Here is a 24,268-nt window from a genome sequence, read left to right on the forward strand (position 1 = left end):
TGCAATCCTACCTACACTTGATGTTCCCAGTATCACTCAAGATTCAAGAGTTTTATTGTCATATGCACAGTAAAACAGGCAGTTATACTATGCAAGGAAAATGTTGTTCTGTTCATTCTCCCAAAAAAAGAAAGAAAACACAAGAAAAAGAATAAGAACATAAAAAACATAAATACCAATAAATTAAGCAACAACAACAGAAGAGACATTAATACAGATAAATAATACAAATAAATAAATAAATAAATAAATAAAGTGCTATGAGTGTGTGCGTGTGTTGCGTGCGGCGTGTGTGAGTGCTTCGTTGAGAAGCCTGATGGCCTGTGGGTAAAAGCTGTTTGCCAGCCTTGTGGTCCTGGACTTCAAACTCCTGTAGCGTCTGCCTGACGGTTAGCGCAGATTATTTTTTCATCTGATCTGAATGTCTGCCGCAGTCCAAACCCAAGATTAGTAGTAGTTCCAAACTTACTAAGATTTGTCAGATCAAAACACGATCGGTGCATACGACACATTAGCGTCCACTACACGCGTCCAATTCACTACTTCCTGAAGCTGCACTCTAAGCACCATGGGAACTGTGTTTGTTTTAGCCGCATCACTGTCTAAGCAGGGTTCAAAGCATGTCAAAAAAGTAGCGTCTTTTTCATCAGAAATGACAAGGTTATACCATTCCATTCCATTCCATTTTCCTCCGCTTATCCGGGTCCGGGTCATGGGGGCAGCAGTCTCAGTAGGGAAGCCCAGACTTCCCGGTCCCCAACCACCTCCTCCAGCTCCACCGGGAGGACACCAAGGCGTTCCCAGGCCAGCTGTGAGATATAATCCCTCCAGCGTGTCCTAGGTCTTCCCCAGGGCCTTCTCCTGGCTGGGCATGCCCGAAACACCTCACCAGGGAGGCATCCGTGAGGCATCCGGACTAGATGCCCGAGCCACCTCAGCTGGCTCCTCTCGATGTGAAGGAGCAGCGGCTCTACTCTGAGCTCCTCCCGGATGACCGAGCTCCTCACCCTGTCTCTTAGGGTGAGTCCCGCTACCCTACGAAGAAAACTCATTTCAGCCGCTTGTATCCGCGATCTCATTCTTTTGGTCACGACCCAAAGCTCATGACCATAGGTGAGGGTGGGAACATAGATCGAACGGTAAATTGAGAGCTTTGCCTTCCGGCTCAGCTCTCTCTTCACCACGACAGTCCGGTACAGCGACCACATTACTGCAGACGCTGCGCCGATCCGCCTATCGACCTCACGTTCCAACCTTCCCTCACTCGAGAACAAGACCCCGAGATACTTGAACTCCTCCACCTGGGGCAGGACCTCATTCCCAACCCGGAGGGAGCAATCCACCCTTTTCCGACTGGGAACCATGGCCTCGGATTTGGAGGTGCTGAGTCTCATCCCAGAAGCTTCACACTCAGATGCAAACCCCCCCCAGTAAACGCTACAGGTCACAGCTCGATGAGGCCATCAGGACCCCATCGTCTGCAAATAGCAGAGATGAGATCCTAAGGCCCCCGAACTGGACTCCCTCGACACCTTGGCTGCGCCTAGAAATTCTGTCCATGAAAATTATGAACAGAATCGGTGACAAAGGGCAGTTCACCGGAAACAGGCTTGACATACTGCTGGCAATGCGAACCAGGCTCCTGCTCCGGTTGTACAAGGACTGAATGGTTCTGTGCGAACCACAGCTTGTCCATCACAAACACCATGTTCGAACATAAGGATGTCCATAAGTGCACACGGCACCAGGACACCCTAGGCCGCAGGTCTATGATCGACTTTGTAGTCGTATCATCAGACCTGCGTCCGCATGTTCTGGACACACCGGTAAAGAGAGGGGTTGAGCTGTGAACTGATCACCACCTGGTGATGAGTTGGATTAGGCAGCCGATTGGAGCTGCGGCCGCAAGGTGGTCGGTGCCAGTGGTGGCGGCAAACCCCGAACCCGATGGTGGACACCAGAGGTCAGGACTGCCATCAAGCTGAAGAAGGAGTCCTATCGAGCATGGATGGCTTGTGGGACTCCTGAAGCAGCTGATAGGTACCGGCAGGCCAAGCGGCACGCGGCTTCGGCGGTGGTCGAGGCAAAAACTTGTGTGTGGGAGGAGTTTGGTGAGGCCATGGAACACGACTTTCGGTCGGCCTCGAAGAGGTTCTGGCAAACCGTCCGGCACCTCAGAAAGGGGAAGCAGTGCCCGGTTCACACTGTTTACAGTGGGGACGGGGACCTGCTGACCTCCACTGAGGATATAGTTGGGCGGTGGAAGGAATACTTTGAGGCCCTTCTCAATCCCACAATGTTAACACGTTTATATAGTTGTACAATTATGGGCTCTATGCTGGGGCGCAACAAACAACCACGATTCGCCAACGCTTAGACTCAGATCACATCCAGAGTGAATTGCAAGTATCCCACAGTTTTGATTGGCTGTCAGATTTGGAGGGAATTTTGGGGTATCAAAGTAGTTGGAATTGCTAAGATATTCAAGTCCATGATGAGTGCATGGAAGCATCTGAGTGGACCTGTACACGTGCCTTGTGATCTACGTCGGGGAGACATCATGTATGGACATGGTCAACATATAGGAGGTGGAAAGAGGCCCTTTTCCCTCGGGCTCCATGGAGCTCCGGCAAACAGCCATTTGACTTTTGGTATTTGGACACGGCCATCAATCAGCCTGAAAAAAAGTTCTTTATGCAAACGGTGGCCTTAAGGACTCACACGTGCTCACATATTAGAAATGAAATATATATGCAGCCCACTATCAGGCCCACTGGCGGATGAGGATTTCTGGATACCAGATAAACTCAGTGACCTTTGAGGTAATGCTGTCCACTCATTATTCCACAGGGCAACCGAGGGAGGAAGCCAAGGAATGGATATGTGGTGTGGAAGCGTCTGTTGGATGGGCGTGACGTGTCAAGGACAGGAGTGAATCATATAAACCAGTTATTCATAGATTTTGTTATTCCAATCAGTAACACTCTGAGGCCTCGGGTAGCCAACCTACTTACGCTGTCCGCTTTAGCAGCAGCAGCAGCCAGCTACACAACAGCATCAGTATTCACACCATGTCCTCAGACTTTACAGTGACAAATCATCATTGGTCCTAACAACATCACAAAAGACTACTGCCTCAATGTGGATAACGCCCCCCTCACTCCATCCCCACCCACCCGCAACCATGGCATCCTCCTGGACTCCACCCTCTCATTTGAGCCACATGTCAACCCAATAACCCGGACTGCATTTTTCCATGTTAAGAACATACATAGCCCCACTCCGTCCATCTCTCACATTCTCTGCCTCTGAAATCCTCATCCACACTTTGTCACATCCACAATTGACTACTGCAATAGCATCCTCTACGGTACACCATCCAAATTCCTCAATAGATTATACATAGCCTCACCTCCACCCGCTCCCTTGAACACATCACCCCTGTCCTTGAAAACCTCCACTGGCTCCCTGTCCCTCAACGCACCCATTTCAAAGTCCTCCTGATCACTTCCAAAGCTCTCCACGATCTGCCTCTCCACACCTCACAGACCTGCTCCATCCACACAATCCCTCACGTTCCCTTCGCTCCTCAGACTCCAACCCCCTGACCCTTCCCTGTAGGACCTAGCTCCTAACCTGGGGAGACAGAGCCTTCTCCATTGCCGCCCCCAATCTCTGGAATTCATTGCCCCAACCACTCCGTGCCAGCTCTGACCTTTCCAACTTCAAAAAACAACTTAACCCCCACCCAATACAGTGTTTTTTAAGTGCTGACAAAGCTGATGCTGGACAGTCAGACCACTGTCCCCCAAATCCAAGGGATTCCCCACTACAGACCCAGGAATGCTTGCATAATCCAAATGACTGCCATTCACCCATCTGGTGCATTTTCAAACAGCGAAAACCACATCGTCAACCTGGAGCTCCACCTCAGATTGTGCAGACGTATCGCCGTACAGCGCGGGTCAGAAAGTCGCATAAGCCCCTCCACAATGCAACCCAACCACTGACCAGCGACAAAGCCAAGAAGGCACAGTTTGGACACACTCCTCCCGTCGCCTTCCTGGTGAAGCACGCAGGGGTGTCCAAAGGGTCTGTGGAACGTGACTCATTAGGGAAATAAAACAAAAACTCAGCAAAAGTGGAAAAGTAGAGCAAAAAGGCATAATGTACCAAGAAAATGAGCTAAAATGTTGATACTAATAATGCTCAGATTTATTGGTCTGGTGTCATAATTCCCTGATATGGGCCAGAAGTTATCAGTCGGATAATTATCAGGTACCAAATGCACCGCCTGCCACTGATAACTACTAAAACATAAATGATTAGTACAATTGAAATAAAAAAAAGTCCAGTCCTATATTTTGTCATTGTAATGTTCTTAGATGTAATGTTAAAATATTGTCTTGTCTCGTCTCGCGCTTACCTGCCCCCCCACTGTGAGGTCCGAGTGTATGCTTATTCTTCACATCTAGTCCATCCATATTTTAACATACAAGACGTTGTCCTTAATTCCACCTGACAACCTGCTGTTGAAGCGCTCGTCTCTCACACACGATCACTAAAAATACCCAATGGAAGAAGAACCCCCCTCCCGTCATTACGTCTCATCTGTACTGTGAAGTGCCTGTGAAATGAATACTGCCAGAAAAATAAAACACGGTGTTCCACGGCTCCACCTTTCGCAGACTCGCTGTTTCACGGATTTTTTTGTGTGTGCAATTTTAGCGCATTGTATTACAGCCTATGAACGCTGTTACAGCACGAGCATGGCCCTTTAAGAAGAACCGCATTGTGGGAAGTGGAGTGTTGTAGTTCTGGGCTTAGCATGACGTTCCTTCTCTCTTCTGTCTGCACTGCCCATTGTCGCCTGCGTCCTGATTGTCACTCTCCTTCCTGCCGCCCTGCCGTGTCTCCTGTTGTGTCATGCTAGCAAACAGCTTGCAGTCTTTGTGTGTTTGCAAGTTTCAGGAAAGATGTAGAAGAACAAAGATGGGAGAGTGTCTACAGTGCAAAAGATGTGATTGAAGCATACAACAACTTTCTACGCACTCCTATGGAGCTCTACCATAAGAAGAAGAAAAGTCCAAGAAGCAAAAGCAAAACAAGCAGCCATGGATGACAAAAGGACTAAACACGCCTGGAAGAAGAAGGCATCATCATACAGGACATTCATCATTCAACAAACTAAAGAAGCACAAAAAATATAAGACTTATGAATAGGTTGACAACAATGTTGAGAGTGTAAGAGGGAATATTACAGTCATGTAAGAGATAAGAACAAAACTAAGATGAGAGCATCTTAAATAGTGTTATGAGGAGCAGCGCTAAAAAAGCAGACTTTTATGCTGGGAAACACTAATAACGATGACATGAATCAGCTACTTGAAATGTTCAACAATTATTTAGGAAATATTGGAGCTAAACTGGAAGAAGACATTCCAAAACCCTGGACAATGGAGGAATGGAATGAAACCATAGACAGAATCTCAATTCCATGTTTCTCACTGATGGAACTAAAAAGGAAGTCACTGACATTGTAAACAATTTCAAAGCAAAAACATCAACTGATTGTAATGGAATCAAAATGGAAACAATTAAAATGAACATGTTAGCCTTGCTAGCATGTTAACATTAACATAGTATTTGTAGCCATTTTCATAGGTAGACACATAAACACCACTATTATGCTAGGTATTAGCATGCTAACGTTAGCATAGAAGCATTTTAAGACACAAACACCACTATTATGCTAGGTGTTAGCATGCTAATGTTAGCATGTTAGTACTGCTGGCATGGTAACTGTAGCAGTGTAAATATATGTAGACAAAATAAATGTAGGGCTGATATTTAAGGTGTAAATCACAATATGGGGGAGCTGTGACGCTTGGTGGAGGTCTACGCTCTCTGAGTGCTTTTCTAGTTGATTGTTTAAGTTTACGCTACTTCTTTAAAGCTAGTTGGGTTTTGCTTGGAGTATGTGCACTATGAGGACCACTGAGTTGTGGTTAATTAGCCCTTGCTTGCTTTGGTATCGGAGCACTTTGAATGAACTAGTCATTTCTTAGGAAAACATTGACAAGAGTGTTTGTGGTCCTACCTCTTTGAAGCACGGCGAGGGGTTGCGCATTTGTTCCAGCATGGCCCATTTCACGGTGGCCTGGCGTATGTTGCCATCGTATTCCCGTGAGCTCTGGGTGCCACTGGGTGTCCCACGGGAGCGCTCATAGCCTGGCTCATTGAAGTAGGGCTCGGCCACCAGGATGAGGGACTGCACTGACACTAGCACCTGCAGAGAAAAAGGTCATCCTATAACCATACACTGCGCTGCAAACTTGCACTCACAACGCTCTAATGGCTCTCGTGTCCTACGCAGCTTGTAGAAAATGATTTTGGCAATGGCAAATATTCTGTCACCCATCTTTATTAGCAACTTGATTGCCCATTTGGACCGCCTCAAATTGAATGCAGGCAAACTCAAGACAGTGTTATGCTCACATTTTGTTTGGAAATGTGGTCTGTGATGTTTCTATTCATTACAACCATTCCTGATTCTACCTATAAACCAGGGGTCTCAAACACAATTTACCTGGGGGCCGCTGAAGGTAGAGTCTGAGTGAGGCTGGGCTGCATCAAGTATTGGGAATCTCGGGGTACCTCACGATACGACACGCGATACATGGCTCACAATAACAATAATGTCTTGATATAGCATAAGGGTGAATCAAATAAATCATTTCACAGTTTATATTTTGCTGCATTCAGCTGGGATAGGCTCCAGCTTACCCGTGACCCTAATGAAGACAAGCGGTATAGAAATGTGACTCACTCACTCTTAGTTCAGTGTAGGCTCATGTGTGCATCCTACGAGTAACATTGGTTTGCCGCAGGCCGTATTACAATAATCTTTAAAGACAAGTCGCGGGCCGCAAATGGCCCACAGGCCACGAGTTTGAGACCCCTGCTATAAAGCATTCATTGGCTGATCAGAGTAAAAATGTTCAATGCTGACAATGGCCAACACACGGCTATACTTCTTAATGAGCTGCAGTTCCTCCGCTCTAAATGCTTGTACGTCGCATTGCTAGCGAGGCTGTTGCTTACTGGCATTTTATGCTGCTTTTTCATACTGGCTCTCACGGTGTCTGGCGAAAAAAAATTCTTGCCGGCCCACTGAGGGCCCAGGTACCAATTTCATCGCCCGCCACTGGGTTTCATCACCTCCAGGCATGCCAATGTGCCAAATGCCCTCCGTGTTGAGTCAGGAAGGGCACCTGGCGTAAAAACTGAGCAAAACCATTCATGCGATTGACTCACGGTGCCGACCCCTGATAAAACCCACAATGGAACTGAAGGTGCCGTTGCCATCTCCAACTCACCTGTAAAAAACTTGAGGTCTGTGGGTTCCACTTCTCCTCCGGTCTCCCGTGCCACGTGTTGAGAATACTTAAACATACCTGATCACAACACACAAGTCCAACAATTAGCTTTCAACACGGGAAAGGATCTGCTCCTAGGAAAGGGACAGTGATAACTGCATAAGCTAAGGGGTGTCCAAAGTGTAGCCCAGGGGCTATTTATAGCCTGCAGCTGGTTTTTTTATTGGCCCTCGGCACATTCTAAATGAATCAAACAAGAACAAAAAAAAATTATTTTAGGATAATAGGAGAATTTTAGGAGAATAAAGAGATATTCAGAGAATAAAGTCATGATATTAAGAAACAAAATAACAAAAAGTTGAAATATTAGAGACTAAAAATATAACAGTCTTTAACAGTCGTAATATTCTAAGAAACAAAACACAAAAGTTGCAATCTTTATTTTTATGACGATAAAAAGTCAAAATATTATGAGAATCAAGACATAATAATAGAGGGAAAAAAGTATGACAAAAAAAGTTTAAATATTTGTAAAAAAAAAAAAACAGCAGAAAAGCGTCACACAAAAAGAATACGTTGATTCATACTAATAATACACTTTGATGCAGGCTGTAATATAAAAAAGTCTTTGCGTATCGACATGGGTTGGTGTAAAGAATGTAAAAGTGGCCCCCCCGCATGCTTTGATGTTTCAGTATGTGGCCCTCGGGGGAAAGGTTTGGGCACCCTTGGCATAAGCAGTGTCGTGGTCTCATTATTGAGACTTCCTCTTGCTAATAAGCCTGTCTCTCCCTCCCTTGCACTGCCCCTTCAACCATTAATTGTTGCATTTCATATTTTTATTGCTGTTTGTGATCTGTACTTCATGTGTTCTGTGAACAGTGCGAGTGAGTATTTACTTCCCATATTTACTTCATTTAGGAAATAGCGAACTGTGTTGCAAGGATAAATATTGCTGCAGTCCAAGTGCTTTTGAACAACGGTCCTCCACAAGCTTCTTACGATGCGTCTCCAGCCTCCACCTTCCATTTAATGAGCCATCCTCCCTCAGTGTGCTTTGCCCAAGCTGTGGCACTGATGTGGGAAGCCCCGGGTATTTCTTCTAGCAGCTGTCTAGACCCATTATGGAAATACATGTGGACTGTCAGCAGCTGCCTAATGAGCTGCAGCAGACGGCCAGCCGCAGCACCTTGACCCCTCTTAAACGGAAAGGCGAAGGAGCCGAGGCCGCAGCCGAGGAGGCGAACGTCTATTTCCAAATGTCAAGTTGAAATAAAAACATGTGTGACAGACCGGGGAAGGTCCCGAGATGTATTTATTATGAAACCCCAGGCAGGTTAGCCAGCTCCTCTTTTTTAATCAAGTTAGACTCGCTGCAGATGAGAAGTTCTGTCTGCAATACAGCCAAGTACATTGTCACCCCCCCGAAGTTCAACGCATCCAAGAGTACATTGGAAAAATACGCCTCTGAAATCACACAGAGCACGTCAGCATATCTCCGGAGGTCCCATAAATGAATACTACTGGACAAAATGAAAAAGAGAGCTGCCTTTGTGTGCGCGGCTGAAGAATTTGTAGGGGAGTCATTTTTAGTCTTTTTTCGGAAACTTTTGTTCCCTTCATTACGGCTCCCAAACATGAGGCAAACTCTTCTGACTGACTGTGTGTCCAAGAAATGGAAAGCGAAATTAAACACGGTGAAATGCTCAGGGAGTGGAGAACTGCCAGTGAGCACTGGTCCAAAGTCTAAAGCAAACCACCCGAAAAATAACTGAATTCATCAGACGAGATGACGCGATGACCAGCCTTCACCAGCGGTGGAAGACACCGAGCTCGCCAACTGCTCTTTCACTTGGAACCCACCTACGTGCTGCCTGTATGTCCTGCTTGAGGTCCACTATTGTCCTCTCACGTCCAAACTCTCCTTAAATAAGGCGTCACGAGTCATTTTTTCATATCATATAGCCAATAGCAGGGGTGCGGCCAGGAATTCTGGGCCCCATTAGGAAAGAAAAACATAACATACATGAAGGACTAATTGTATTAGTAATTACTTCTTTTTTGGGGTCCCTGGCAGTCACGGGACCTTTGAATAGTCCTAAGCTGTCCCCTTTATACGGCACCACGGGCACCATCAGAAATACAGACAAAATTCACTCATGGATGATGGGTATCGGTATTGGAACCAGAGCATCCCTCGTACATACAGGCACATACTAAATGTGAATATTTCCACTCACTTTGCCGTCGTTGTAGAGGTTAGGGTTAAAGCGCACACTGTGTCCACCGGTTGTTTCCAGGTTCACCAACGGAGGTGAATTGGGATAGTCTTGGGGGAAATACACATCAAATTCAAAGCAGCCATTGGCGTATGGAGTATCAGCTGGGCCGGTGATGAGAACCTGAAAGAGTCACCAGAAGGGGAACAAGTTGGAAGCGACATAAACCAAAGAGAATTCAAAGCTGGAGGTGCTCGCAGTGACGTGGTCAACAACAACAGACATGGCGGAATTCAAAGGGGAGTGAACTAAAATAATTATGAGCCTTGCTGATGAGTTTGCAAGATGATCCCTCGGAAAGACCGGGGGGCCATTTGTGGCCCGCAGCCCAACAAATGTCAAAATAAATCCAGCTTAACTGAAGCCTGCATCAGAACATTACGATGGATCAAAGTTGGGAGAGAAAAGTTGTTTAGTCCCAATTTGGATATTGAAGAATAATTTGAATAAAATTGTAAATTAAACAACTTTAAAAAATGTAGCAATCTGTCAGACAGTTAAAATAGCCTTTAATTAAGTGATTCTGAACTGGTGGCTTCTGGATCCATCCTGGCTGGGTGGCAGATGTGGAAATGTTATTTCAAAAATATTTATTTTTGAAATAAAATTGAGCAATACATTACTTCAGTTGTCCCTCGACACGCTGTGCATTCCAATTTCACAGCTTCACCTTGGAACGGTTTTTCAAACGTACTAATATCATACTTCCGTGGCCTATTCTTAGTAAAATAAGAAATAAATGTATATTTAAGCAAACGGTATGTATTTGTGGCCTAAATGAAGCATTTCCAAGCATAAAAATGTCTACATGAATTAAAATACAAATACAGTCGTCCCTTGCTATATCGTGGTTCAAACATCGCTCCCTCACTATATCGCGTTTTGTCAAACAATAACAAACAATAGCTGTTTCATAGTTGACTATGTCCTATTAGATTCAAGAGTTTTATTGTCATATGCACAGTAAACCTGGTGGTTCTGCTATGCAATGAAATTCTTGTTCTGTTCATTCTCCCAAAAAAGAAAGAAAAACAGAAGAAAAAGAATAAGAACATAAGAAACATAAATACCAATAAATTAAGCAACAACAACAACAACGGAAGAGACATTAATACAAATAAATAAATAAATAATACAAATAAATAAATAAAGTGCTATGAGTGTGTGAGTGTGTTGCGTGCGGCGTGTGTGAGTGCTTCGTTGAGAAGCCTGATGGCCTGTGGGTAAAAGCTGTTTGCCAGCCTTGTGGTCCTGGACTTCAAACTCCTGTAGCATCTGCCTGACGGTAGGAGTGTGAATAATGAGTGTTGTGGATGTGTGCTGTCCTTGATGAGGTTGTGTGTTCTTCGTAGGACTCTAGTTTTATAAATGTCTTGCAGTGAGGGGAGGGCTGCCCCAACAATGTTCTGTGAGGTCTTGATCACCCGCTGGAGTGCCTTCCTATCACGTGTTGTACAGTTACCGTACCAAACAGTGATGGAGGCGGTAAGGACTTTCCATAGTGCATCTGTAGAAGCAACTCAGGATTGTGGTGGACATGCCAAATTTCCTCAGTCTTCTCAGGAAGTACAGTCTCCTTTGGGACTTCTTCAGAATTTGTTGGGTGTTGTGAGACCAGGTGAGGTCCTCGCTGATGTGTGTGCCAAGGAACTTGAAGGTTTTCACCCTCTCCACCTCAGTCTCATCAATAAACGGGGGTCTATGCGGCTCCTTTTCCCTTGTTCTTGGGTCGATGATCATCTCTTTAGTCTTATCTGTATTGAGAAGGAGATTGTTATCACGACACCAAGCTATGAGGTCCGCGACCTCTCTTCTGTATGATGTTTCAACACCACCAGTGATCAGTCCGATGACTGTAGTGTCATCCGCAAATTTAATGATGCTGGTGTTGTTCTGGGAGGCCACGCAATCGTAGGTGAAGAGCGTGTAGAGGAGCGGACTCAGCACACACCCCTGTGGGGTCCCAATGCTCACAATTCTTGAGCTGGATGTGCGATTGTGGACTCTGACTGACTGGGGCCTGCCTGTGAGAAAGTTAAACACCCAGTTACAGAGGGAGGGAGACAGGCCAAGTGTGAGGAGCTTATTTGTGAGTTTGTGGGGGCTGACTGTATTAAAAGCAGAGTTATAGTCTATAAATAGCATTCTGACATATGTGTCATGGCCCTGTAGGTGAGAAAGGGCTGTGTGGATGGCAGTGTTGACTGATCATCAGTGGACCGGTTCTGGCGGTATTATTCATCCAAAATCATTGAAAGCCAAGTTAAGTGTAGTATTGTGGTCACAAGGCATCAGTAATTATTTCATGGTTGGAAACGCTAACAGGAATGACATGAAGGAGGTAGTTGAAATGTTCAACCATTACTTTGTAAATATTGGACCAAAACTGGAAGAAGAAATTCTAAAAACAAGACACAATTGATGAAGGGAATGATATCATTGATAGGAATCTTAATTCAATGTTTCTCACTGCTGTAACCAAAAAAAGGAGATTACTGACATCGTTAAACATTTTAAGGCTAAAACATCAACTGATTGTCATGGAATGGAAATGGAAACAAGAGGGTCATCAATGAGATTGTAGACCCGTTAACATATATTAGTAACTTATCTTTTCAGACTGGAATATTTCCAAGCAAAATGAAAACAGCCAAGGTGGTTCCAATTTTTAAAAAAGGAGACAAACATCAATTTACAAATTATCGGCCAGTTTCCTTGTTACCACAATTCTGTAAAATTGTGGAGAAGTTATTTAATAATAGGTTGGACAAATTTATTAATAAGAATGAATTATTTGCTAGCAGTCAATGTGGATACAGAGCCAACATTTCAACTTCTATGGCACTAATCGAAATCACACAGGAAATCACTACTGCTATAGACAACAGAAGATGTGCAGCAGCTGTATTCATGGATCTGACAAAAGCCTTCCATACAATTAATCACAATATCTTAATTTCAAAATTAGAAAGGTACGGAATTAGAGGATTAGTTTTGAATTGGGTTAAAAGTTACATAGCAAGGGGGAAGCAATTTGTAAAGCTAGGAGAATACACATCTGGGAGTTTCTACACCACGTGTGGAGTACCCCAGGGGTCCATACTGGGACCAAAACTGTTTAATTTGTACATCAATTACATTTGTAAAGTAACAAAGGACTTAAAATTGGTGTTATTCGCGGATGATACCACCGCTTTTTGTTCTGGTGAAAGCACACAAGAACTCATTAAAAAGGTCAAGGATGAAATGGTTATTTGAAGTCATGGTTTGACAGGAACAGATTATCCTTGAACTTAAGTAAAACTAAAATAATGTTATTTGGAAATAGCAGAAATGCTTTACTATTCCTTAATATTACCCTATCTAATGTATTGTGTGGAGATATGGGGTAATAATTACAAAAGCAATCTTCACTCACTCACTGTATTGCAAAAAAGATGGGTGAGGATCATTCATAATGCCAAGTATAGACAACATACAAACCCTCTATTTTTAAAATCACAGATATTAAAATTTGCAGATTTAGTACACTTTCAAACCTCTAGAATAATGTATAAAGTTAATAAGAACTCGTTACCCCAAAAAATTAAACCTAAAACATTTATATGCCAGAACTACGCTGAAAACCCACAGCATTTCTGTATGTGGAATTAAATTATGGAACGGATTGAGCAAGGAACTCGAACAATGTACAGAGATGAGCACATTCATAAACAATACAAGCAGTTGACATTCGCTAAACACAAGGCAGAAGAGTGTTGATCATCTCATTGATTGTTCTGTCAGGTTTGTTACATATACATATACATACATATATATATACATATATACATACATACATATATACATACATACATATATACATACATATATACATACATACATATATACATATATACATACATACATATATACATATATACATACATACATATATATATACATATATACATACATACATATATATATACATATATACATACATATATATACAGTTGTGCTCATAAGTATTCATACCCCTGGCATTTTTTTGGTATTTCTTGTATATTTCATTTCAGATTGCATTTATTCTACAAAAAATTACATAAAAGGGTTGCACCAGGCTTTCACAAATACAGCATATACAGTATATTTCTGGGGAATTTCATTCTTATTTGTGCTTTATTTCACAAATTTTCAAAAAACGTCATGTTCATAAGTATTCATACCCCCTGCTACAACATGACTAAATAATCAATGGCAAAGCCTTTATTTGCAATTACAGATTTGAGACGTCTCCTGTAGTTAACTACTAGGTTCTGGCATGTTTCCACAGGAATTTTGGCCCACTCCTCCTTCGAAATTCTCTCCAGGTCCTTCAAATTGGTGGGTTTTCTTGCCATGACCTTCACCTTTAGTTCCCTCCAGAGATTTTCGATGGGGTTGAGGTCCGGGCTTTGACTTGGCCACTCCAAAACATTGACTTTGTTTTCCTCAAACCATTTCTTGACTATTTTGGCGGTGTGTTTTGATCGTTATCTTGTTGGAAGATCCAATGTTGATCGAGACCAAGTATCTTGATATACTGTTCCTTCTTCATGATGCCGTCGACCTTAACGAGGTTCCCGGTCGCACTCGCTGAGAAGCAGCCCCACAGCATGATGCTTCCACCTCTATGCTTAACAGTTGGCACTGTGTTCTTTGGTTTGAAAGCTTCACCCTTCTTTCGCAAAACATAAGCCACGTCTCTGTGTCCGAAGAGCTCCATCTTCATCTTGTCCGACCATAAAACCGACAACCAAAATGCCTCTTCTTCATCCAAGTGACGTTTTGCGAAGTCCAGACACGATCTTGTGTGGTTGGGTTTGAGGAGTGGAGTCTTCCATGGTCGGCGTCCATTGAGTCCTGCCCTATTCAATGTCCTCTGGAGTGTCTGTCTTGAGATACTGGCCCCTTTGTCACTGAGGCCCTGTAACATCTCCTTGGTGGTAATACGAGGGTTGATGGTGGCCGCCCGTGCCAATTTTCTTGCATGCCTGGCTGAGACTTTGGGCTTCCTTCCAGGCCTCTTCAGGTTCTTCGCTGTGTGGAACACCTTGAACTTCTTAATGATGCTCTGCACTGTAGCTGGATGGACCTAAAAACGCTTGGATATATCTTTATAACCCAAACCATCTTTGTGTGCATCCACAATGCACACCTTAGGTCCTCACTCAGTTCTTTCTGCTTGGCCATGGTGGAAATTCTAGCATTGACTATGAACTGACAGTGACTTCGCCAATCCCCTCAATTTATAGGCCCCAGGAATTTTCTGGAAACCAGCATGGCTTGGATTTGTTGCATAACAATGCAGGGACTAATGTGACACAGCTTGGGTCCACCAAAATTAGTGAACCATGAAAAACACCTGTCCTTGTACTTCAGGAGGACAAGGGTATAATACTTATGAACATGACATTTTTTGTGAATTTGTGAAATAAAGCACAAATAAGAATGAAATTCCCCAGAAATACATGTGCTGTATTTGTGAAAGCCTGGTGCAACCCTTTTATGTAATTTTTTGTAGAATAAATGCAATCTGAAAAGAAATATACAAGAAATACCAAAAAAATGCCAGGGGTATGAATACTTATGAGCACAACTGTATATACACCGACATACATACATATCTATATACATATGTGTATATATATATATACATATACACACATACATATCTATATACATATATACATATACATATATATATATGAGTTATATATATATATATACATACGTATATACATACACACATATATACACACACACACACACACATATATATATACATACGTATATACATACACACACACACACATATATATATATATATATATATATATATATATATATATATATTTTGCTTTTGTTTTTTTTAAGGAAAGGGGAGGAGAAAAAGAAAAGAGAAAAAAAGGGGGGAGGGAAAAGAAAAAAGAAAAAAAGGAAAAAACTGTTTCTTAATTCATATTTAATTGTTTTTTATTTTTGTACTTACTGTCATCTGTTATGTATTAGTATCCTGATTATCACATAAAACATGAGATGGAATGCAGGAAGTGAATAACATGTACCGTACTAGATGTAGAATAGATGGGGGGTAGGATTAAATAAGCTTTGCTTCTTCCTACTCCTTTTGGACATGTGGAACTGTGAAAGAACGATTCATGAGATGTATTCCATTGGAACCTTCATGTTCAAATAAACTAAACCAAACCAAACCAACGTGATGTAAACAACTCTAATTTGTAACTAAAATAGCAAGTGATAAAAATGCATGCCTCTCTTAACTGCCTAACATACTGTATGTTGACAATGCAGTTTGATTGTTTTTTTTATAAGCACAAATGTGAAAAACATCAAAGTGGCCCCGGCATGCTTTCATTTTTCGGTCTGCGGCCCTTGGTGGAAAAGGTCCGTGGACACTTCTGACCTCTGCTTTAGATGTTTATATGCTGTGCAGCGTTACTCATACATTAGGAATATTCTCACATGGATTATTCAGAACTTCTTCTTAACCAATGCGGACCGCAAGTTTTTCAAGACAAAAAGCAACAGAGACACTGCTTGGAGTAAAAGCAACCACTGCGAGGTGATGCTACACGAACGCTGACCCCCGCAGGTCAGCTAGCTTTTTGCTGATGTTGCTGTGTGGACCAAACAGAAGCCCCCAGAGGCAAGTGAGAGGAAAGCAATTCTGGGGATTCTGGTATTTTCTTACCCTCCCTCCACCCCCATCTTTATGACATTTAAGGGGGAAACACATTTTGGTAGAACAAACTCCGTGTGTGTCTTGCTTTATTTTGTGAAACAGCTAAAAATGAGAAAGAGGTGATGACGCAACTGAACACTAATAGATGTCACTGTCACTGCAGTTTTAGGCCATAAAGACAGCCACCAGGTGGCAGAAGTGAACTGGATAATAGCTCGGCAGAGATCTTTGGCATGTAAAAAAAAAAACACTCGACAGCAAGGAGGAAGTGGGAGAGCATGTAGCGTGCAAAAGGTTATGAATTGTAGGGAAACTTTAACACATGCACACACGTCCACACACAGTTTAGTTCCAAATGTGCAAATTGTAAAAAAATTCATGGTGTTGTATTTGTAAATAAATTGTTATTTTGATGTAAAACAAGCCTTTTTTCTGATTTTTATGTATTTTGATGTAAAACAAGCCTTTTTTCTGATTTTTATGTTGGTATTCAAGATTCAAGAGTTTTATTGTCATATGCATAGTAAAACAGGTAGTTATACTACGCAATGAAATTCTTATTCTGTTCACTCTCCCCCCCAAAAAAAGAAAGAAAACACAAGAAAATGAATAAGAACATAAAAAACATAAATACCACTAAATTAACAACAACAACAGAAGATACATTAATACAAATAAATAAATGCATAAATAAATAAATATATAGTGTTATGAGTGTGTGCGTGTGTTGCGTGCGGCGTGTGTGAGTGCTTCGTTGAGAAGCCTGATGGCCTGTGGGTAAAAGCTGTTTGCCAGCCTTGTGGTCCTGGACTTATAGCTGTTTAGATATTTGAGCTGCCACAAAAGCAAAACATTTGACACAAATGTCAAAGTGAAAGTTATGCTTGAAATGTATCTTTTCACAAAAAGCTGTTTTTTCCCTTTTTTAGTTGGGAACTGATATTTTCCTGAAACTTATGTTCTACTGTTGATTACTAAAGAACGCAAAACTTTGTTTTTCTGATGAAAGACAAGAGTCTAATGTTTCTTAGGTAGGTTCCATGTTTATATAGCCATACAACACAATATTCTGTGTGCCTTGAAAAATCAGTCAAAATGGTGTAAAATGGCCAGCACTGAATGGGTTGTCTTTTCAAAAATGTCTGGGATTGAATGAGTTAATAAATCATGATTAATCACCATTTGCAACTATGTCTGAGGCACGCCCATTTTTGAATGAATGAAATTGACTGCCAAGATGGAAGGTTATATACCCAAGCTCACCAGGAGCTGGTCAGACTTTTGCAACAAAGTTTAGATGCACAAAACAATTGTAAACACAAATAAATAAGGAACGAAAGAGGGTTTCTTTAACCTTCATTGAAGACATGGCTGTTACCAAAGACACGATGTGGCAGCGAGATCACCCCACCACCTTCCTGTTTCCAGACACGTCAAGAATCACATCTTCAATGAAGGTAAACGTCACCTTAAATGTTCAACTATCCCTGTCATTCATCAGTTACATGTATTTATGTGCATTTAGAATAGTTTTCTGCATGTTAAGCTATAATTGTAAAACTATAAAAATATGTTTTGGCTTTCTGTAACAGATGAATTGGATTTACATGATTTCTTAGAACCGAGGCTCCACTGTATAGGAAATGCAGTAGAACAGCAATCCAGATGTTTGTATTTGCCAGGGTTACCTTCATGATGTCCAACCTCTCCTCATCACAGCGGACAAAGACGCTTGATGAGGACGACAGAGGCAAAGAGGTGGAAAGGGTGACGGCCTCCTGGGCCAAGCGGCGGGATCTGGATGCGCTGTTTGTATCGTTGGCGTTCTTCACCTGAGACATGTAATGGTAGTTGACCTTGAACATCAGCTTCCCATCCTCGTCCTCTGAGACCATTTCAAACGTGTCTGGACAGAGAGGAAGTCGGAGCGCTCACTTTTTGCGCCAGACTGCTTGATAAGTCTATGATTACGTGGACTGTAAAAGTATTTGGAAACGGCACAGGAATAACCCCAAAGTCAACAAATGATGATGAGACCTTCATTTGTTTTGAAGTCCTTATGACACCAAAACACGTTCATCTTGTTATTCCTGCCATGACAAATAACACTGAAAGGCATATTTCCTGTGTTCGATGTGTAATCAAATGTTGGCATGGTATGTTTTACAATCTTCCTCACTTCTTCTAGACCTGGAGGAGGCAGGCACCTGGAAGTTCTACAACACATTCTCTGATATTATGCCCCACTTCTCAGTGAATTTCTGTTGTTTGTTGTATTTTTTTTTAGATCATGCCGACTCGTTGTGTTGGCTTTTGCTGGAACACTTGAGGAGAGGAGACGGAGTAACCTGTCCACATTTCTAAAAGACACCATTGGCCAAGTCAGATGATCGGCAAACTTTGCGGGACAAAAGTCAAAAACTAAGCAAAAGTGTGCCAAGGTGGCAGTAAGTCAATCTACATTTCTCCTGCTAATGTAGTAGCCAGCCTAGTGTGTAGCGTGTAAAAAGAAATCCAAAGGGTTGTCTTCAATTGCAGTGTCACTACGAATCATTCATTCATTCATTTTCTATGATGCTTAATCCTCATTAGGGTGGCTGGGGTATGCTGGGGCTGATCCAAGCTGACTTTGGGTACACTCTGCACTGGTCGGCAGCCAGTCGCAGAGCACATGCACACAAACAACCTTTCACAATCACATTCACACCTGTGGACAATTTAGAGTCTGCAATGAAACTCACATGCATATTTTTGGATTGTTTGACGAAGCGAAAAAAAAACACGCACGCACAGGGAGACTATGCAAACTCCACACAGAGTTGCCCAAAGGAGATTCCAACGGAGATCTCCTGATTGTGAACCACAAGCTAACCACTAGGCTGGCGTGCGGATCTATGAATTACTATGGATCTTAGAATAAGACTGTAATTGTCATCATAATAATAATAATATGGGGTTCATGCCAAATTGCTGGCTAAACAACAATCAGCTATCGTCTTCAGCTCTGTGCAGCGTGCAAAGAGCAAGCTGATAGCTGTGGCTATCACTGCCAGTAAAACATATACTTCTCACAACACAATATTAGTCAGTGTTTTCACCTGGTTGTCAGTGTCACCCGCAAGTGTTCTCGACATGAATTGTTAGCAAAACACAGCTTGCTGTCCACCTGCCAGTTTCAGTAAGTAAATGCATATTTTTTGACTAGATGTATTCTAGGAACTTTAAAATAACCGTACGGGGTTTCATTCCAGGACCAAATAAGCAGAGATGGCAGCTGTCAGTGTCACATATACCGACATCTTTTTGTGTGTGTTATATCACCATCATCACAACACAATACCAGTGAAGGTAATTATTGTGCTACTTTCTTTGCTGTGAGTTCATGGCTGCCTGTGTTTGAATGTGGTTCCTGGAACGTAGTCTGGCAGTGCCGTTACAACCATGATGGTGTCAGTTCTGAAAACTCGCTGGGGAGGGGGGCAAAATCACCACTTCATTTCACTCCTATTTCATAGCTGTATTTATCTGACAGCTGTATGGCAAACATGTTTTATTAAGGGAGAACTTTCATTTTGTTTTTTTCCAAATGTTTTTTGGTGTCATGTGCACTGTAAGCATTTGCGGTGTTTTTGCAGTAAATCTCGGAAGCACTGATTATGCCATCCAATAAACTAAGTGTAATGTTCTGATATCAAAGCACCACACCATCATTTTCCTGTGTAGTTAAGACTGGCAAAGAGTACATTGGAATACAGGAAGTGAACACATGTATTGTAATTGACATGAAACGGATTAAATAAACGTTGCTTCTTCCCACTCCTTTTTGGACAAGTGGAACTGTGAATTGTACTATGTGATGTATTCCAATGGAACCTGAATGCATGTTCTAAATAAATTAAACCATTACCATGACTTGGAAATTAAATGTAGAGCTTCAGCTTGATTATGTAAAAAGTCCATATATTTATCCAAATTCTCTGCTGTGAGGGTTTTTTTGGGTAACATACTGCAGCTGAGTCTAGGTTCATGTTTGCATATTGTAGCATATTGGAGATATGTGAATGGAAAAGACTATTTTGCATAATGAATTACTCTTAGACATTGAGATGTGTTTCCAAACCTGTGACTGTTTTTTCTTTGGCAGTATATATCTGCAACAGAGTATCAGCAAACCTGTCAAAATTTACCAACGCACACAGAGATTTTCACTTGCGTGCATGGGAGCGTTTTCCCTGCCTGCAGGCTCACAGGCTCGTGTTGTCAACTTATATCTAAAGTTTTATTACGCTCATACGACCAGTCGGCTTCCCGTCTTGAGAAATTGTTGTGTTCAGACTAAACATTTACCTCTGCATGGAAAGCTAAAGTGAACAACGACAAAAAACATCTAGACGCAAGGCAATGTGGAAGTTCCGAGCTCTCAAAATAAAATACGCTGCCTTTTTCTCTTAAAAAAAAAAAAAAAAAAAAAAAAACTTGCATAGGATTGTCTACATGTGCCCTGCCATTGGCTGGACACCAGTCCAGGGTGAAGCCAGCTGGGATAGGCTCCAGCATATCCCCATGACCCGAGAGAGGACAAGTGGCAAAGAAAATGGATGGGTGGAAAGTAGGCCTACACTTCTATAAGTTGAATTGTGTTGTTGGAACAAGTCACATTTTTTAAAAAAGTCTTAAAAGTTTGTAAGCTGTGTAATGTTTTGCTCCTCCAGACCATTTTTTTTTTTTTTTTTTTTTTTTTTTACTGGAAGAGGAGGCAAAATGTCTCTCTTGACATTCAAGCGCACGTCTAACACAGCAAATATGCCTTTCAATGTTATTTGAAATGTTATTTGAAAGTGTTGGAAGAAAAAGGACTGGTGTGAGTCCACTGCAGGTACATTCTACCAACAGATATTGACAAACAAATACCTGGAAACAATTCAAAGCAACCAAATCAAGAAATCTCACCAAATTGTAGCTTCTTCATGGCAGCAACGTATTTCTCTTCAAGAGAGCGGAGGACAGAAAGGGGCTTGGGTCTGCATGACACCTTCCTTGAAGACTCAACCAGCTTCCTCTCTGTCCAACGGGATGGATGGGGGGGGAAACTCATGGTGAGAGTGACAAATATCAAATACAGTTGTGTGCACATCTGCAGGGTTTAAATAGATTTTAATTCAATAGAGCGGTCACTCAATTCAAATATTTGATGGCAATGAATCACACTTAATCACAAATGGAAATAATTTTTTATCTACAATAAGTAGGGATGTAAATCTCTTTGCGGTAAATGATTTCATACACAACTACATCACATTTTATGGAAAGGGATATCTATTTTGGAAATATGGACCATTATTTTCCACAGATCAAAAGGTCATTTGGTCCTTTTTCCATGAAATCTGCACTATAGTTCAGTCAAATTAGCAAATGACAAATTGGTAAGGGACAACACGAAAGACATTTCTAAAGGTGAGAGCTATTTTTAATTGCTGGCCAGTTGGCAGCGAATCAGCCTCACCCACCATTGTCTCAGCTGGAAGGAACAAACAACATGGAGTACATTGTACATACTGAAAGGTATATGCAGAAGGGATATTCTCCCTGCGGGGGGGTATTGTGTTTAGAATGACTTATTTTTTACATTTATTGACAAAAAACATATTTTGGAGTTTGTCGCCCATACACACAATATTTAGTACATTTATGTAATGGTAATATCTCCATAAAAGGTGCATTAACACAATATACATTATATGTTGATGCCACAGATCCCTATGACCCGTTTACTTGTGCCACCTTGTCTCAGACTTTGTGGACGCAATCTGATTAGTCCTACTGTTGATTCCTAGCGGGAGGAGCGATCGCATGCATGACACATTGACATTACGCACACGAACGTACTCACTGTTGGTTTTACTTTTGGATTCGTTTGTATTATCAACTGGTCATTCTTAACTCATTCAATATCAAAGGAATATTTATACGTTTTTTTGTTTTTTTTTTAAAACCCTAACGCTTGCTCCTAAAGATGTATTTATATGTCTTTTTGCGCCAGAGGCAAAAAGAGGTGATGACGCATGTGCACGATAAAAGAGGTAACTTTTTCATGCAGTTTTAAGCCATAAAAACAGCAAAAGAAGACACCCCCTCTCCCCCCCAAAAGCGCTTGGTGTTGGGGATTCATTGCAGTGACCCAAGAGTCCTCAGGCTGCCGTTTGAAGCCACTCATCTCGTTGCTATAGAATGCAAGCAGGAATCCACATGTGCATACCCTGGTTTGCTTGCCGCAGGCTGGTGGTGGCGGCATGGACTATCTCAGCTGTCCTCTGGATGTCAGGCACCAGGAGAGTCAGGCCCTCAGGCTCCGGATCAGAGCTGTCTGTCTTCACAACACTTTTGCTCTTATCTTTCTTTGACCTGGAATACACACACATTTATTCAGTCATCATACAACACTGCTGCAAACTGAACAGGTCTAACTTTGAGTAAAGGTAAAACCGATGACGTCTGAGAGGAATGATCATATGCACAGACATATCTTTATCATGGCTATGTCTTTTTTCCGTAGAATGGATTACAGAGATTGCTAAAATTGTAATCATGTTATTAACACAGAGGAATAAGGTCAAATCCAGACTTAACTGGAGGTTGAAACAATAAAGAATCAAATATAGTTCAATAACCTCATACTTCTGAAGAGCAAAATGTTAGGATTGTGAACAAATCTGGAACAGACCGCGTTCAAAACCCAAGCATCCTCTGCCATTATTTGCCAAGTCAGCAATTTAGCGAGCAGTGCAGTATCTCCAATCTGACCTGAGGCGGTTTGTGTACGTGTCCACACATGTCTTCATTTTGGCTAGCAGCATCCCGACAGAAGTCTGTCCCTCAGAGTGTTCTTCATCCTCCTCCTCCGCCTCCTCCTGCCCTCTGTCGCCAGACAGCGGCAGCAAGAGCGGGACGAGGGACGTGCAGGTTGATATGGCCCGGAGCAGCTCCAGTAGTGCCCGGTACAGGGGCACGTGACGAGCCATGTCCAGAACTACAAAGACACAACACAAAGTTCTATGGAGGACAATTTGCAGGGCAACAAAACCCACAGTGTGTGTGCAAAAGCAGGGTTTCCCATACATTCATTTATTGGTGGTGGCCCGCCACAAATCCATGTAGCGCTACCGACTGTAGTTGCAAAAATCAATATTTCCACTGTATAAACTTTTGCTCTGCACTTATTTTGTGTGAACCTTTCACCTCTTGCTATTGTGTCATCTTCATCGCGCCTAGCTAAACATGTTCCGTTTGGCTCCTCTCGAGGGCAGGAGTGTCTACTCCCCAGGAAAAGAAATCCCCCCTTTCACACACTGATGATATATGCCTGTATGTGCCTCTGTTCTGTGTGCACTCAAACTGACAGCAGCTTGATTGTTTCGCTCTGCAGGACTTGTGTATTTTGGAGCTCCAAATAAATAGACAAAAGACAGCTTGGTTTCTCTCGACAATTTTTGTTGATTAAAAAATAAATTGCCAAAACACAGTTCACCCCCAGTCATAAACACAATATAATGCAACTGGTCGGTCTGCCAGAGAATAAGAACATGTAGCAGGAGGGATCAGTGTTGGCAACTTAGCGACTTTGCCGCTATATTTAGCGAGGAGTCAGACCCCTCTACATAGTTTTTCAAAACACGACTCGCAACAAAAAATCTAGTGATGACACTTTAGTTCTTTATTTCAATGAGCAGCGATTGGGTTTGAGAAATATTAAGACTTCTTCCTATCAGATTCATGTGGTGCACCATCGCAATCTAGCACAGTCTTAATCCTCTTGGAATTAGCTGGAGCTGTACAAGTTCTTACGAGAATCCTCCTCACGGAGATGGATGTTACACACCTTGCGC

At 42.2% G+C, this 24,268-nt stretch overlaps 1 protein-coding gene across 1 annotated transcript in view; it reads right to left on the reverse strand.

Moving 5' to 3' along the window:
* Positions 1-24,268, reverse strand: part of birc6 (baculoviral IAP repeat containing 6) — a 122,509-nt gene that overhangs the window by 4,021 nt on the left and 94,220 nt on the right. Inside the window, exons 65-71 of the mRNA XM_054796633.1 lie at positions 23,187-23,412; positions 22,642-22,787; positions 21,336-21,446; positions 18,074-18,291; positions 9,620-9,781; positions 7,380-7,457; positions 6,101-6,289 (exon numbers count right to left, since the gene is read on the reverse strand). Coding sequence (XP_054652608.1) covers positions 6,101-6,289; positions 7,380-7,457; positions 9,620-9,781; positions 18,074-18,291; positions 21,336-21,446; positions 22,642-22,787; positions 23,187-23,412 — 1,130 coding nt within the window. The remainder of the gene's footprint in view (positions 1-6,100; positions 6,290-7,379; positions 7,458-9,619; positions 9,782-18,073; positions 18,292-21,335; positions 21,447-22,641; positions 22,788-23,186; positions 23,413-24,268) is intronic.

Source organism: Dunckerocampus dactyliophorus, chromosome 13 (assembly GCF_027744805.1).
Source record: "Dunckerocampus dactyliophorus isolate RoL2022-P2 chromosome 13, RoL_Ddac_1.1, whole genome shotgun sequence".
Taxonomy (NCBI): domain Eukaryota; kingdom Metazoa; phylum Chordata; class Actinopteri; order Syngnathiformes; family Syngnathidae; genus Dunckerocampus; species Dunckerocampus dactyliophorus.